The 13958-nt window shown below is 44.4% G+C and overlaps 1 protein-coding gene across 1 annotated transcript in view; it reads left to right on the top strand.

Annotated features, from left to right (window-relative positions):
• The window catches only part of LOC105481636 (signal-regulatory protein gamma), a 27339-nt gene extending 13381 nt beyond the window's left edge, over positions 1-13958 (top strand). Inside the window, exons 3-6 of the mRNA XM_011741369.2 lie at positions 7157-7474; positions 8085-8417; positions 12801-12885; positions 13473-13958. Of these exons, the coding sequence (XP_011739671.1) occupies positions 7157-7474; positions 8085-8417; positions 12801-12883 (734 nt within the window). The 3' untranslated portion in view covers positions 12884-12885; positions 13473-13958. The remainder of the gene's footprint in view (positions 1-7156; positions 7475-8084; positions 8418-12800; positions 12886-13472) is intronic.

Raw genomic sequence — 13958 nt, 5'->3', positions numbered from 1 at the left:
AGTCAAGGGAGGCGGTGAGTGAGCGTGCTACCTAGCCTGTGAAACCGAGCTTCATCCACAGAGCTGTGCAACCTACGGATCGGAAGATCCCACTCGTGAGCCCACGCCACTGGGGCATAGGGTCCCAACCACAGAGCCATGCAGATTCTCAACAGTCATTTAGCTAGAATCTCCTTAAGGCTGCCGAGATCCCAGGGGAAGGGGCGGCCAGGACCACAGCTGTGGTTGCCTGCTGTCTAAGTAGGCTGAGCTCCTCGGGGGATGGGCGGCAGCCAGCACTGGGACTGATCATTGCTTAACACACTAAGTTCCCAGGGCAAGGGAAAGGTGGCAGCCATCTCTATAGCTCCAGGCCACGCTTTTCCCCTACTGGCGCCAGGAAGGTTGGATGGCCTGTTTCCAAGAAGTATCCCCCACAGCCCAACACATCAGCTGTGGCAGACTGTAGCCAGAGTGCCTCTTCACCCATCCCTCCTCACTGGGTGGGGCCTCCTTGCAGGAACTCCAGCAACTCCAGACCGGGTCTCAGGGACAGAACTCTGATCTCCCTGGGCCTGAGCCCTATGGGGAGGGGTGGCCGCAGTCTTAGTCTGGCAGACTTAGTTTTTCCTCCTGCTAGTTCGGAGAAATCTGGGCAGCCCAGATAAGTGGGTTACCCCCCACTGAAGCACACCCACTCCACCAAGGGACAGTCAAAGTGCTTCGTTAAATGGGTCCTGATCCCCGTGCCAGGATCAAATTCACACATAACAATATTAAGCTTAAATGTAAATGGGCTAAATGCCCCAGTTAAAAGACACAGACAGGCAAATTGGATCAAGAGTCAAGCCCCATTGGTGTGTGGTATTTAGGAGACTCATCTCACATGCAAAGACACACATAGGCTCAAAATAAAGGGATGGAGGAAAATTTACCAGGCAAATGGAAAGCAAAAAAAGGCGGGAGTTGTAATCCTACTCCCGGACAAAAGAAACTTTAAACCAACAAAGATCGAAAAAGATAAAGAAGGGCATTACATAATGGTAAAGGGATCATTTCAACTAACTATCCTAAATATATGTGCCCCCAATACAGGAGCACCCAGATTCATAAAACGAGTTCTGAGAGACTTACAAAAAGGCTTAGACTCCCACACAATAATAGTGGGAGACTTTAACACCCTATTGTCAATATTAGACAGACCAATGAGACAAAAACTTAATAATGATATTCAGGGCTTGAACTCAGCTCTGGATCAAGTGGACCTAATAAACACCTACAGATCTCTCCACCCCAAATCAACAGAAAATACATTCTTCTCAGTGCCACAAGGCACTTATTCTAAAATCAACCACATAATTGGAAGTAAAGCACACCTCAGCAAATGCAAAAGAACGGAAATCATAGCAGACAGTTTATCAGACCACAGTTCAATCAAATTGGAATTCAGAATTAAGAAACTCACTCAAAACCACACAACTACATGGAAATTGAACAGCCTGCTCCTGAATGACTCCTGGGTAAATAATGAAATTAAGGCAGAAATTAAGAAGTTATTTGAAACCAATGAGAACAAAGAGAAAACATATGAGAATCTCTGGGACACAGCTAAAGCAGTGTTTAGAGGGAAATTTATAGCACTAAATGCCCACATCAGAGAGCTAGAAAGATCTGAAATCAACACCCTAACATCACAATTAAAAGAACTAGAGAAGCAAGAGCAAAGAAATCCAAAAGCTAGCAGAAGACAAGAAATGACTAAGATCAGAGCCAAACTGAAGGAGTTAGAGACACAAAAAACCCTTCAAAAAAGTCAATGAATCCAGGAGCTGGTTTTTTGAAGAAATTAACAAACAGACCACTAGCTAGACTAATAAAGAAGAAAAGAGAGAAGAATCAAATAGACACATTAAAAAAAGATAAAGGGGATATCACTGCTGACTCCATGGAAACACAAACTACCATCAGAAAATACCATGAACACCTCTATGCAAATAAACTAGAAAATCTAGAAGAAATGGATAAATTCCTGGACACATACACCCTCCCAAGACTAAATCAAGAAGTAGAATCCCTGAATAGACCAATAACAAGTTTTGAAATTGAGGCAGTAATTAAAAGCCTACCAACCAAAAAAAGCCCAGGACCAGATGGATTCACAGCCGAATTCTACCAGAGGTACAAAGAGGAGATGGAACCATTCCTTTTGAAACTATTCCAAATACTAGAAAAAGAGGGACACCTCCCTGACTCATTTTATGAGGCCAGCATCATCCTAATACCAAAGCCTGGCAGAGACACAACAAAAAAATAAAACATCAGGCCAGTATCCCTGATAAGCATCGATGTGAAAATCCTCAATAAAATACCGGCAAACTGAATCCCACAGCACATCAAAAAGTTTATCCACCACAATCAAGTTGGCTTCATCCCTGGGATGCAAGGCTGGTTCAACATATGCAAATCAGTAAACGTAATCCATTACATAAACAGAACCAATGACAAAAACCACATGATTATCTTAATAGATGCAGAAAAGGCCTTCAATACAATTCAACATTGCTTCATGCTAAAAACTCTCAATAAACTAGGTATTGATGGAACATATCTCAAAATAAAAAGAACTACTTATGACAAACCCACAACCAATATCATAATGAATGTGCAAGAGCTGGAAACATTCCCCTTGAAAACCAGCACAAGACAAGGATGTCCCCTCTCACCATTTCTATTCAACATAGTATTGGAAGTTCTGGCCAGAGCAATCAAGCAAGAGAAGGAAATAAGGAGTATTCAAATAGGAAGAGAGGAAGTCAAATTGTCTTTGTTTGCAGATGACATGATCCTATATTTAGAATGCCCCATCATTTCAGCCCAAAACTCCTTAAGCTGATAAGCAACTTCAGCAAAGTCTCAGGATACAAAATCAATGTGCAAAAATCACAAGCATTCCTATACACCAACAACAGACAAGCAAAGAGCCAAATCATGAATGAACTCCCATTCACAATTGGTACAAAGATAATAAAATACCTAGCAATACAACTTACAAGGGATTTGAAGGACCTCTTCAAGGAGAACTACAAACAACTGCTTCAAGGAAATAAGAGAGGACACAAAACAAATGGAAAAGCATTCCATGCTCATGGATAGGAAGGATGAATATCATGAAAATGGCCATATTGCCCAAAGTAATTTATAGATTCAATGCTATTCCCATCAAATTACCATTGACATTCTTCACAGAATTAGAAAAAACTACATTAAATTGTATATTGTACCAAAAAAAGAAGCCAGTATAGCCAAGACAATCCTAAGCAAAAAGAACAAAATTGGAGGCATCACGCTACCTGACTTCAAACTGTATTACAAGGCTACAGTAACCAAAACAGCATGGTACTGGTACCAAAACAGACATATAGATCAATGGAATAGAGCAGAGACCTCGGAAATAACACTGTACATTTACAACCATCTGATCTTCAACAAACCTGAGAAAAACAAGCAATGGGGAAAGGATTCCCTATTTAATAAATGGGGCTGGGAAAACTGGCTAGCCATATACAGAAAACTGAAACTGGACTCCTTCCTTACACCTTATACAAAAATTAACTCAAGATGGATTAAAGACTTAAATGTAAAACCCAAAACCATAAAAACCCTAGAGGAGGCCGGGCGCGGTGGGTCAAGCCTGTAATCCCAGCACTTTGGGAGGCCGAGGTGGGTGGATCACGAGGTCAGGAGATCGAGACCATCCTGGCTAACATGGTGAAACCCCGTCACTACTAAAAATACAAAAAACTAGCCGGGTGTGGTGGCGGGCGCCTGTAGTCCCAGCTACTCGGAGGCTGAGGCAGGAGAATGGTGTGAACCTGGGAGGCGGAGCTTGCAGGGAGCCGAGATCGCGCCACTGCACTCCAGCCTGGGTGACACAGCGCGAGATTCCGTCTCAAAAAAAAAAAAAAAAAAAACCCTAGAAGAAAACCTAGGCAATACCATTCAGGCATAGGCATGGGCAAAGACTTCATGACAAAAATGCCAAAAGCAATTGCAACAAAAGCGAAAGTTGACAAATGGGATCTAATTAAACTAAAGAGATTCTGCACAGGAATAGAAATTATCATCAGAGTGAACAAACAACCTACAGAATGGGAGAAAATTTTTGCAATCTACCCATCTGACAAAGATATAGTATCCAGAATCTACAAGGAATGTAAACAAATTCACAAGAAAAAAAAACAACCCCATCAAAAAGTATGCAAAGGATTTGAACAGACACTTCTCAAAAGAAGACATTTATGTGGCCAACAAATATATGAAGAAAAAACTCAACATCACCGATCATTAGAGAAATGAAAATCAAACCCACAATGAGATACCACCTCATGCCAGTCAGAATGGTGATTATTAAAATGTTAGGAAACAATAGATACTGGTGAGGCTGTGGAGAAATAGGAACGCTTTTACATTCTTGGTGGGAATGTAAACTAGTTCAACGATTGTGGAAGACAATGTGGTGATTCCTCAAGGATCTAGAACCAGAGATACCATCATTACTGGGTATGTACCCAAAGGAATATTACTCATTCTACTATAAAGACACATGCACGTGTATGTTTATTGCAACACTATTTACAATAGCAAAGACATGAAACCAACCTGAACGCACATCAGTGATAGACTGGACAAAGAAAATGTGGTACATATACACCATGCAATACTATGCAGCCATAAAAAAGAATGAGTTCATGTCCTTTGCAGGGTCATGGGTGAAGCTGGAAACCATCATCCTCAGCAAACTAACACAGGGACAGAAAACCAAACACCACATGTTCTCACTCATAAGTGGGAGTTGAACAATGCGAACACATGGACACAGGGAGGGGAACAACACACACCGGGGCCAATCAGGGGTTGGGGGATGAGGGGAGGGAGAGCCTTAGGACAAATAGCTAATGCATGCAGGGCTTAAAATCTAGATGTTGGGTTGATAGGTGCAGCAAACCCCCATGAAACACATACACCTACGTAACAAACCTACACATTCTGCACTTGTATCCCAGAACTTAAAGTAAAATAATAATAATGAAAAGATGTCACAGAGGACTCTGTTCCCTCCTCCTTCCAAAATGCTTCCAGCTCTACCTATGATCTTACTTGTTTTTTGAAAGCCAATTGTCCAGACTTGGTGGTTTTGCTTCTATTATCATTTAAGTTTTTCGTGAGCTACAGGGAGCAGGATTTGAGCCTTTTCTTGGTGTTTCTGCTCCTCTATGTTCTGCTGCCTAAAGAATAAATGTGTAGATTCAGAAGCAGTAATGACCAAACCTCTTGATAACAGCCACAGGGCTCATTTATTAAGCACCTGCTACATACCAGGCTCTGTGCTTGCATTCACCCTCCCTCATCTTACCAGTGTGGGATTTTTATCCACTTTTGGCCCTTTGCCAGCTGGGGTCCCCTCAGACCTTGGTCCTATAAGGGACTCACACGAGGACCCCCTCGAGGCAATGAATGGAGGATTAAAGAGCTGAGAGGTACAGAGGGAGCAGCCAGCTCCTGAGAAGCCCTCAACAAATGGGAAATGATTGCAGACTCTCAGCCCTCTAGGGATGCCCAATGCTGCTGGTGTCTTGATGACTTGACTTCTTCAAGTGACACCCTTCTTACTGTGCCCATAAACTGTTTGCATGTGGTTGGGAGCAAGTTAATATTTACAAATGCAAGTATGCCTAACACATGTTTCCTGGTGACTGCTATAGGAGGTGCAGGGTAATAATTAGCAATCTGGAGACACGTTTAGGACTCATCTACAGGGAGAAACTATCCTCATTTTTCTGATTCTCCAGTTTGTGTGCTTTCAGGACCCAGGATAGATTTCTGCCTGTTGGGGTGGCCTGGATCTTTGTCTCTTGTAATGGATTAACGATGAAGAAATCACCCACCTTTGGCTTTCTTAGTACTCAGTGATCATTGTTTTTGACCCCAAACTGGCCCAACTGAAGACCTAGATTCCAAGAAACCTTCCCTCTTTTCAAATTTGGGACTTGTCACAGATTAGACCTACTAACTAAAAAAAATAATGATTGATAGGAAGGCCAAAGGAAATAGCATTTATTTGTGAATTAAAGAGTTGCAATTTGGGAACCCTGAGTCATGGCAGCCCTGAATAGTGCCCCATAGGGCAATGCAGGAAAGGCTTTTTACAGGGGACTTTCATAAAAGGTTGTTTTTGAAAACAGTTCATTGGCTGGCAGAAATGCTAAACTGCAAACTCGTATTCTTTGGTTACTTAATTAGGACACTCCAGGATGAGAGTGATCAAAATCCCATGTACCTTGACTTCAGTGCGTTGTTATCCAGGTCTACAGCAACATCCTGTGGCTTGACCTTCAGCAGGTGTGAGTGCAATGCTCTTACAAACGCTTGACTCCATGTTAAAGTTTTAGCCTTAACTACTTCATTTTCTTTCAAAAACTCTACTGGAATATTATGAAAAGAATGAAAAATATGAAATAAATTCATAAATACACAAAGAGACAGCTCTGGGTGTATATAAAGTCTGGGTTAAAGACAGATCTGTGTTTATTTTTATGAAGCATCTTCTGACTGATCAAAAGCGAAACTTCTTCCATTGCCTCATTTAATCCTTGTTGCACCCCTGGGAAGGAAAAATGCTGCTGTCCCATTTTGCAGATGAGGAACTGGGTATGCCAGGCCACCCCTCTCATGGGCTGAACAGCCTGGTTACAGTTCTCACGGTGGTGCCACTTTGCCATTGTTCCTTACTTTGACTTCTGTAAACACCCTCTCTGAGGTTGGTGAGCTCTCCGGGGAAAACAGGGTAGGACCAGTTAATACACAAAGGGAGACCAATCAGTAACTTTGTTCCTGTGCCCAGGTTGGTGGAAGTCACCCTGTGTGGAGAGGAAGACTTTGAACTCAGGTCTGGACCTCCCTCTGGGACCTTCCCCTACACTGTCTGACCTGGGGCTGGTCCTCACCTCTTCCAACCTTTGTACCCTGCTATGTAAAATGAGAATAAGAACACCATCCTCTCCACATTATTAGAAGAATTAAAATTAACATATCTGAAGGTTCTTAACAGTGTCACACACTCATTATTAGTGATCATCGTCTCAGTCATGTCTCTTGTTTATCGATGCTCCTTTTGTAGCCAAACCCTCTGCCCCAGTGGTATCGGGCCCTGCGGCGAGGGCCACACCTGAGCACACAGTGAGCTTCACCTGCAAGTCCCACGGCTTCTCCCCCAGAGACATCACCCTGAAATGGTTCAAAAATGGGAACGAGCTCTCAGACTTCCAGACCAACGTGGACCCCGCAGGACAGAGTGTGTCCTACAGCATCCGCAGCACAGCCAGGGTGGTTCTGGCCCCCTGGGACGTTCGCTCTCAGGTCACGTGTGAGGTGGCCCACGTCACCTTGCAGGGGGACCCTCTTCGTGGGACTGCAAACTTGTCTGAGGCCATCCGAGGTAGAGGACCCTCACACCCAGCCCAAGCCCACATCTGGCTGCCACACCCACTCCCCTCTCCCCAGGCTATTGCTCCACAGCTTGAATGGCCTGGAATCTATTCCCTAATTGTGTTGCCCACCTCCCATACACCTAGGTGTGCTGGTCACTTACTACCATTTTATTGGCAGCAGTCATGGGACCAAGGGGACCAGTGACTTTGGCACTTGGTCATGTGCCAAGCTCTCCACTAGAGAGCTTCATTTTTCTCACCAAGAACAACTACTATTAGTGAGCACCTACTATGAGCCAAGCCCCTACGTCTTTGGTGGTTGCACTGATTTTGTTACAGTTATGACATTCCAACTGCATGCCAGGGGTTGTACTTGTAGATTTCACTCAATCTTACCCTAGTAGGAGCTATCAGTTCTATGGCACCTACTGTGTGCCAGGCATTGTGCTTTGTAATTTCACTCATATGCAAAGAGCACCCTCAATGTCTGAGCACGTGCTGCCTGCCTAGCACTGTCCTGGTGACGCCGTCACCGTGGTGGTGGGAGCTAAGTTATGGAGCCCTCTCTGTGATCTGTCTGTGCCACAAGGTCAGAGCTTCTGCCCTGTCCTGTTTCAGTTCCACCCACCTTGGAGGTTACTCAACAGCCCATGAGGGCAGGGAACCAGGTAAACATCACCTACCAGGTGAGGAATTTCTACCCCCAGAATCTACAGTTGACCTGGCTGGAGAATGGAAACGTGTGCCGGACAGAAACGGCCTCGACCCTTACAGAGAACAAGGATGGTACCTACAACTGGACAGGCTGGCTCCTGGTGAACACATCTGACCAAAGGGATGATGTGGTCCTCACTTGCCAGGTGAAGCATGATGGACAGCTGGCGGTCAACAAAAGCCTTGTCCTGGAGGTCTCAGCCCACCAGAAGGACCAGAGCTCAGATGCCACCCATGGTGAGGTTATTCAAAATTTTTAAATTTTGTCTCTTTCTTTCATGTTAAAAGTAATATCCATGCTTGTTATAAAATAAGCTAGCAGTCTATGAATACAAAGTAAAATTTTAATGTCAGCTCCATCCCCCCAAATCCCACATACCAAGAGTCACCACTAGTAAGAATTTGATGCACAAGTTAATAGAACTTTTGACATAAATATATATTTAAGAAGCAAAGAGGGAGGCAGGGGGAACTATCTTTTCATAGAGGCCTTTGCCTTCCCTTATTCCTTGAGAGTTGTTACGCCCCTGTTTCTCATCAGCCCACCCTCGTGCTCCCTACTTTTTGTAACTTCTGCTTTGTTTCTGTTTCATCCTAAACTTTTCCATCCACATTTATGACCTCATCCCAGTATACCCTGACATCTACTGTGTATGTTTCAGAAAGACAAATGTAGTTTAAAACGGTACAAGGCCTGCAGGTGACCATGAATGGTCACAGAACAGACCTCTTCTGTGTCCTGATTGTGATATTTGAGCAACAATAATTACAACCTCCTCTGCAAATTTACTAAGTGCAAATTTCCATTCATCTACGATCTCTGTTTTTGCTTCAATCACCCGGTGAGTCTGGAGTTTTAAAGAAGGGGAAACCAGGACTTGGGAAGTCATGGGGGATGTTGTTGAAGACCTCTTGCCTTTAGATCAGGTGATTGGTTCAAACTAATTAAAGTAAATCTGGGTCCCTGAGGACAAGGTCAGTACCAGCCTAAAATGCAAATTTGTGCTAGTTAGAGAAACATTCCTCTTCTGCTGGGCATTATCCCATGGACCTGAAGTTGGCCTGTATTCCCCTCTCTATGACCAAAATATGTCTTACTTCCCTCTTACGTAATACCAGGAGAGGTCTTAACTCCACGAGACTTTTCAGAGGCCCAGGTTCCTCCCACATACCTTATGGTGTTAGTCTTATCTGCTGGGTCAGTGCTAAGTCATAGATTTGTCCATGTCCCTGCCTGCTAGAAGAGTAAATATAGGAAATGGAGGGCAAACAATGTCTTCTATAATCAGCGATGTATGGAAGGTGTGTGATCACGTCCACAGCTAACTCAGTCATGCGTGTACACTCAGTTGCAAATGGAATCCATAGTTGGGTGATCTTATGACTAAAGACAGGTTTATCATTATTATAGTTATATATATAATATTATAATATATAGTATATTATGTTATTTCAAATTTTTAATCACTGAATTTCATAAAATTATTAAAACAATTCCCTCATATCATCTAAAATGGAGTATACATGCAAATTTTCCTCAAATTTCTATTATGACTATTTTTCTGTGCACTAAATTTGGATTTAATTCATCTTTAAATGCTTTGCAGTATTTTTCTCTGAAACACTTGGGTCTCAAGAATTTTGAGGGGTGTTTTAAAATGATGAATTCAATTTCCTCAATAGTTTAGTGTTACTCATATTACTCATTTCATATTGGGTGAGTTCCGGTAAGTGGTGCTTTTTGAAGAAGTTTGTGTCCATTTTATCTAAGTTGTCATATTTTGTGTGTAGAATTGTTCATAATATCTCCTTATTATCTTTTTGGTGTCTGAAGGGTCTATGGTGATATCCCCTGTTTCAACCTGATATTGAAAATATGCCATTTCTGTTTTCTTCTTCATCAGCCTTGCTATAGTTTTTTTCCCCCCATTTTATTGATCTTTTCAAAGGACCACTTTTTTTCAGTGAGTTTTTTAAATTGTTTTTCTGTTTTCAGTTTATTAATTTTTTGCACTCTTCTTTGTATTAATTCCTGTCTCCTGCTTGCTTTGAGTTTATTTTGTTCTACTTTTTCTAGTTTCTTGAAGTGGTGATTTAATTGACTTGAGGCTTTTGCTCTTTTCTATGTCGTTCCTTTGCCTCTGTTTATGGCTGGGCTGGTATTGGGGGGTGGGTTCCAGGTGCCTGGCTGCAGGGCTGTCCCTCTGTCCTGAGGCCCCTAGTCAGTCTACCTTCTTCCTCTCCCACCTTGGAATTTCTCCTATTCCTGTTCCTTGTGATGTTTCTAAGGTTCATAGTTTTACTTCTCAGGGAGGTAAAACTGCACCATCAAGACTGGATTGCATTTGCTTTTTAGTTATTCATCTACACTGGCTTGGACCAGGACCAGGGCTGCCATTTTTGGGTGCCTTCGGTTTGCCAGATGTAGCATCTTTGCTCAGGTACTAAGGCTGGAAATGCATTTTAAGTTGTCTAGGCTGGCAGGTAAAGTGCAAGATGCCTTGTGATTACGTAAGTGCTGCACCATTGGTGTGGGAGCCTGGTGACAGACTGTGCACTAGGGTTAGGTGAGTGTTTTGACTCACAGTCATTTTGCAGTTTGGCCTTCTATCTTCAAGTAATACTGAGAACAGGGCTGTGCAGAACTTACTATTTTGTTTTCATTTTTTATTTTGATTTGGGGAGGATATTTTGTAGAAATAAGTAGCTATGCTGCTGCAATTGTACCTGGCAGCTCCTACATCAACTGAAGATCTTTAAGTGCTTTGACCCAAATGTCCATTCCCACATCTCAGGGTCCCACAACTTCCCCATTAGGACCCTACCCCAGCATAGCAACCGTTGAAGCTGAGATTCATCCTCCTCTGTGATTCTGCTACTCTTTTAATGATGTCCAGAGCCCAACCCTCTGTTCTTTCTGCCATGTAGTCACAAGAGATAAGAAAGTACAGTGCTGCCAAGAAGTCCTCTTGCTTTCACAGTGAACCTTAACTCATAATCAATCACTCTTAGCTTCTCAGCATCTTTCCCCCAAAAAATTGATGCCCAGTGATAGCCATCGAACAACTTAGTCCTTATAACTACCATTTCCCAATCGTTTCAAAAGCCTGATGCCAAGGAATTTCCTGCCTGTGGTTACACCATCCCAGTTTACTGCTAGTGAAAGTTTTATCAACTGCATCACAGCCACAAGCCATGGTGCCTAGCCCCACTCACTGCCAGCCCTGGGGTCCTCATTACGAGCTGATGAGTATACAGGTTTCAAACTTATATTTTAGAGTCTGTTTTCCAGACCACTTACCAAGGTCAGTTTCTCTGTAAGGCAGACTAGAGATGGATACAGGAATGCAGGAAGCTTCCTGAAGAGCTGTAGGGTCAACATGCCTCAGGAAATGGGGAGGCAGGACTGTAGGAGGAGGGAGGCGCTGAGCTACAGTGCAAGTAGGACAAAGACCCAGCTGCTCCTGGGGAGATCCCAAGAGCTGAGAGGGTTTTTAATTGAAGAGAGAGGCGTGGCCCTCCTATTTTCAATTCAGCCAATCTTTCTTGTGGGCTGTCCCTTAGAAGGAGGAGTGAACTTGGGCAGTGCAGCTCTCAAGGGAGAAGTCCCAGAGAGCCACCCAGCCGAGAACTGCTGGCCTTTAACACCCCAGCAGCCAAAGATGCTGAGATTTCCATTTCTTCCTTAAGGACCCACCAGCACCATTTTATTTATTTAAAATACACTGTAATATCTTTAATGGCCCAAACTGCTCGTGTTAAAAATGTTGATTTTAAAAGCCCAAACTGTTCTTGTTAAAAATGTTTATTTTAAAGCCCGAACTGCTCATGTTAAAAATGCAGAGTCCAAACATGTGCTTCCCTGTAACTGAGTTTGCCCAACTAACAGAAAGATTTCAGATGACACCTGCACTGGGGTGGAGGTGGCCTAGGTGATGTCTGAGGCCCTCCCAAGCATGAGACCCATTTCCATGACTCACCAGGGTGTTTTCTAGCCAGATGGTTTCATTATGTCCAGCGCTCCACGGCTCCTCCAGGTTCTGAGAACACGGAGTCCTCCCCTTACTTCTGGGGCTAAACAGGGAACCTGCAACTCTCATTGTGAAGCCATCCTCAAGCCACCTGCCTACGCTTTTACAGTCATTAAAATTTCCCTGGGAAGTTGGACTTGTTTTGTTCCAAAGGATACGGTCTCATGGATCATCCTAAGGAACACTAGTGATGAGCTTCTTTAGGTTTGAATGCAAGTAACCTTGTGACCCTCCCTAAAATCCATGGGCCTCAGTTTCCCTATCAGAACAGAATGATAATCCCTGCTCCCACAGGCTTGTGAGGGTCAAGTAAGGAACCCAGTTGCCACATGTATGAATACCTGAGTACACGCTCCCTCCACCTCTTCCCTCCAGGAGAATAAGCTGGCAACCCGGGACAGGATGAGTGAGAATGGGGAACCTCTTTCTGTGGCTTCTGCCTTGTGCTGGAGTGAGGATAGCCAGGGCAGGATGCAAGTTCAAAGGTGGGGCATAGATGGGCCCAGGCAGCCTCAGATGGAGGTGGAGGCCCCTATAAGGGCCTCCCAAGTGGCCTCTCTCATAGCTCCTCCTCTTCCCTGATTTCCAGGCCCGGCATCATCTCTTACTGTGCTGCTCCTCATAGCTGTCCTCCTGGGCCCCATCTACGTCCCCTGGAAGCAGAAGAGCTGACTGTAAGTACAAGGAAGGGAGGACCGACCAAGGGCTATTCCAGAAGGGCAAGGCCAACAGGGAGGCCCAGCCCACATGCCATGCAGCATCAGGGTCCATGGAGTTAAGCTCCCTCCGCACCCTGGGAAGTCTTGGGGAACCCTCTAAGAAGCTCCCAACCCCCAGAAATTATGTGGATGGTATACGATGTGGGATGCTTGAAACGGGTTCAAAGGTGTCCACAGTGCCCTGGGAGTTTCATGGAGGCAGTGATGAGTGGGTGGTTCCTTCCAGGCTATCTGTAGATTATTTGAATGCTGGGACTTGATGGGGTCAGAGGAATCCACATTGTAGACCAATGGTGAGAAGCCCAGATGAGAAGCTCTGAAGGCTATTTGTGCTCTGACCCTCTGGGTGTCTGAGTGGAAGGAATATGGGAAAGGGCATCAGGACTCGGCAGGATGGCTGAGCACACAGAGTTCTATCTCAGGCCTGCCTGTCCACCAGTGACAGGCATTGCAGGAGACCAGCCCCAGGAACGTAACAGACTCTCAGGAAACATTTCTTGAATGACGAGCAGATGACTAAATGTGGATGTGTTTTCCCACAGCTCCTTCCTTCCTCCCCTGCCACGTGGGACCCTCATCTCTGCTGCCTCCTTCCTTTCTTGAGAGGCTCAGCTTGAGAGAATGAGTTAGTGAGAAGCTTCTCTAGACTTGGCTCCAAACGCCTCCCCTCCCAAGACATCTGCCTGCCCACAGGCTCCTGTTGCTCCTTCACACAGACCTTGATGCCCCAGAGCAGGGTCTTCATTCATGGTCCTGAGAAGAGGCCATGGGACTGGGCTCTGGGCACTGACTTATGACACCTCCCTAGAATGTGAGAAACACGCCATGTCTAAACACACCAGGACTCCTCCCATCCATCGCCTTGGGACTGGCCATAAACCACAGACTCTCTCCAGGCTTTCGAGAGTTATCCTGTCTTCCAGATTCCTGCCTACCCCAACTCCCCAGCCTTGTTGAGGTTCTCTATCGCCTCTTGAATACAAATGCACTCCCAAAGTGGTTTTAAGAAAATAAAAAGATTCTCCTTC

Source organism: Macaca nemestrina, chromosome 15, assembly GCF_043159975.1.
Source record: "Macaca nemestrina isolate mMacNem1 chromosome 15, mMacNem.hap1, whole genome shotgun sequence".
NCBI classification, from domain to species: Eukaryota; Metazoa; Chordata; class Mammalia; order Primates; family Cercopithecidae; genus Macaca; species Macaca nemestrina.
Note: the sequence above shows the minus strand (reverse complement) of the source record. Positions and strands in the feature narration are given on the sequence as shown.